The sequence below is a fragment of the Seriola lalandi genome, unplaced genomic scaffold (assembly GCF_002814215.2).
Source record: "Seriola lalandi dorsalis isolate HSWRI2012SDOR001 ecotype SW California unplaced genomic scaffold, Sedor1 jcf7180002001842, whole genome shotgun sequence".
Classification (NCBI taxonomy): domain Eukaryota; kingdom Metazoa; phylum Chordata; class Actinopteri; order Carangiformes; family Carangidae; genus Seriola; species Seriola lalandi.
In genome coordinates, this window is record NW_019472498.1 from 1 (window position 1) to 2,168 (window position 2,168).

General features: G+C 40.1%; 1 protein-coding gene across 1 annotated transcript; it reads left to right on the forward strand.

The window, feature by feature from the left end:
* Positions 1-6: 6 nt before the first annotated feature.
* On the forward strand, positions 7-2,132 carry LOC111664863 (uncharacterized; the record flags this gene model as incomplete). The annotated part of the gene is made up of 7 exons (XM_023419661.1): positions 7-23; positions 160-327; positions 1,002-1,091; positions 1,221-1,373; positions 1,508-1,606; positions 1,715-1,804; positions 1,993-2,132. Coding segments are annotated over exons 2-7 (687 nt in total), but the record flags the coding sequence as incomplete, so codon positions are not given.
* Positions 2,133-2,168: the final 36 nt, after the last annotated feature.

The following is a 2,168-nucleotide window of genomic DNA, read 5'->3' on the forward strand; positions in this document are numbered from 1 at the left end:
ACCTGGAGAGCCTGGACCATATGGTGAGTGCAAACTTAGCATCCAAAGTGCGCAGCCATTGTAATGTTATTAGCAACAACCATTAAGTTAAAATGTCTGTTGTCAGATTATGATTCTGACTATGATGTTGTTGATCCCTCTTGATGCATGTTCTCTCAGGTAGAGAAGGTGTAAAGGGAGAAAAGGGCTACCCTGGTCCTCCTGGTCTGGACATGCCGGGACCTCAGGGAGAAAAGGGAATCCCTGGGTTCCCAGGGCTTGCAGGCTCTAAAGGACTGCCAGGGCAACCAGGCTTACCAGGCAGGGATGGGCTGATTGGAAACCAAGGTGAGACAGACAAACAGCAAACACATTCACAAGAGAAAAAGAAATAAAACTACAAACTTCAGTGTTCTTTACTGTCTTTGGGTGTTTTTGCTCTCTCATGTAGTTTTTCTTGTTTTAATACCGTTGCACTTGCACATTAAATAAAGACACATGAACGCATACCTGCTGTTCATGTCATCAATGTAGTTAATGTCATCATCACCATTTTGTTACTGTGATTTGTATTTTTATCTGAAATATATTACCTTTGTTATCTAACTAATTTCAATGCATTTACTTTTCCATTTTCCGTTTGCTAAGTCTTAAGCTCTAAGGAATTATTGAAAAAAGGACTGCTGTTAAAAAGAGAAACTTAGTGAGCTTCACATGACTTTATGACCCTGCATAAGTCTGTTTTAAATAAGGGCTTCATCCACTACTACTAGTAGTACTATTAGAGAATTTACTGCATGTCACCAATTGTTCTTACCGCTAGGTGGCAGAAATTTATAAAGTTGAGTAATCAATCTACCATTCAATTTGAATGAGGAAGGAGAAGGATCGACTTTTAGGTGAAAAAAAAAATTCTCCAATTGGGGAGACTGCATTGGATGTGTTTTAATGATGATTGACTCTTCAAAATTTTAATTCTTTTTTATTTACGTTAATCTCACTGTATGTGTTTTTTTTGGCAGGTCCTAAAGGTGAAATGGGGGTCATAGGAACCCCAGGAGTACCAGGATTTCCTGGACCACCTGGTACACCTGGATCTCCTGGTCTGAGAGGTGAGTAAGATGCAATTATTATTATTATTATTATTAATATTATTATTTATTGTATCACAGTGTGAGCTATTCCTCTTTTTAGTTTTATCAGCAGCAATAACAATTCCTCTTCCCCACCATCTCTCTCAGGTGATCCTGGTATTACTGGACCAAGAGGTGATATTGGAGAGATTGGACCTAAAGGAGAAAGGGGAGAGCCAGGTCTTCAGGGACCTCCAGGAAACATGAGTGAAGTCGACATGGAGCACATGAAGGGGGAGAAAGGAGACATTGGAGACATAGGTATAAAAAAAACATACTGACCCTAAGAGATCATATAGAGATTTACTACAAACAGGCTGGATGATTCTGTATATTGACCGATAGTTTAAGAAATATTTTAATGGTTTATGTTTGTAATTCAATTTTCCTATCAGGTGACCGTGGAGTCACTGGACAGAAGGGCTTCCGTGGAATGCCTGGAGACCCTGGACTGCGAGGCAAAGATGGAGAGCCTGGATTACCTGGACAACCAGGTGAGTCACCTGACTATGGCATTCAAAAGACAAACATCAAAAGATGTTTGTAGAAAATGACGAGAAAGTAAATATTACTAACTTTTCACTTTCACTGATATGTGTTAGGTGAGAAAGGAGACCCTGGTTTTCCTGGTGAACCTGGCAGCATTGGACAACCTGGACAGAAGGGCACTGTAGGAGAGATGGGAATACCAGGTAAAAACTAACTCATATTTCACCCTGCAAGCACTTATGTATTGTAAACATAAAATTCAGTCCACTAAACACAAGTCTATTAACAGCTGTATTGACCATATTTCAAGTAAGGGAAAAGCTAAAGTTGACATTTAATATGTTAAATGCAAGTTTACTAATATCTGCATTTTGTCTGCTTGTGTGTGCAGGTGTGAGTGGCCCAAAAGGTACTAAAGGAGATATTGGTAAATCGGGACATCCAGGATTCAGAGGCACAGATGGACAGAAAGGAGACAAGGGAGCAGCTGGTGAGCCAGGTATTGGGATCCCAGGATATCCAGGAGAAAAGGTAATCCCCTGGCTATATAAACTTGACTGCTTAGGT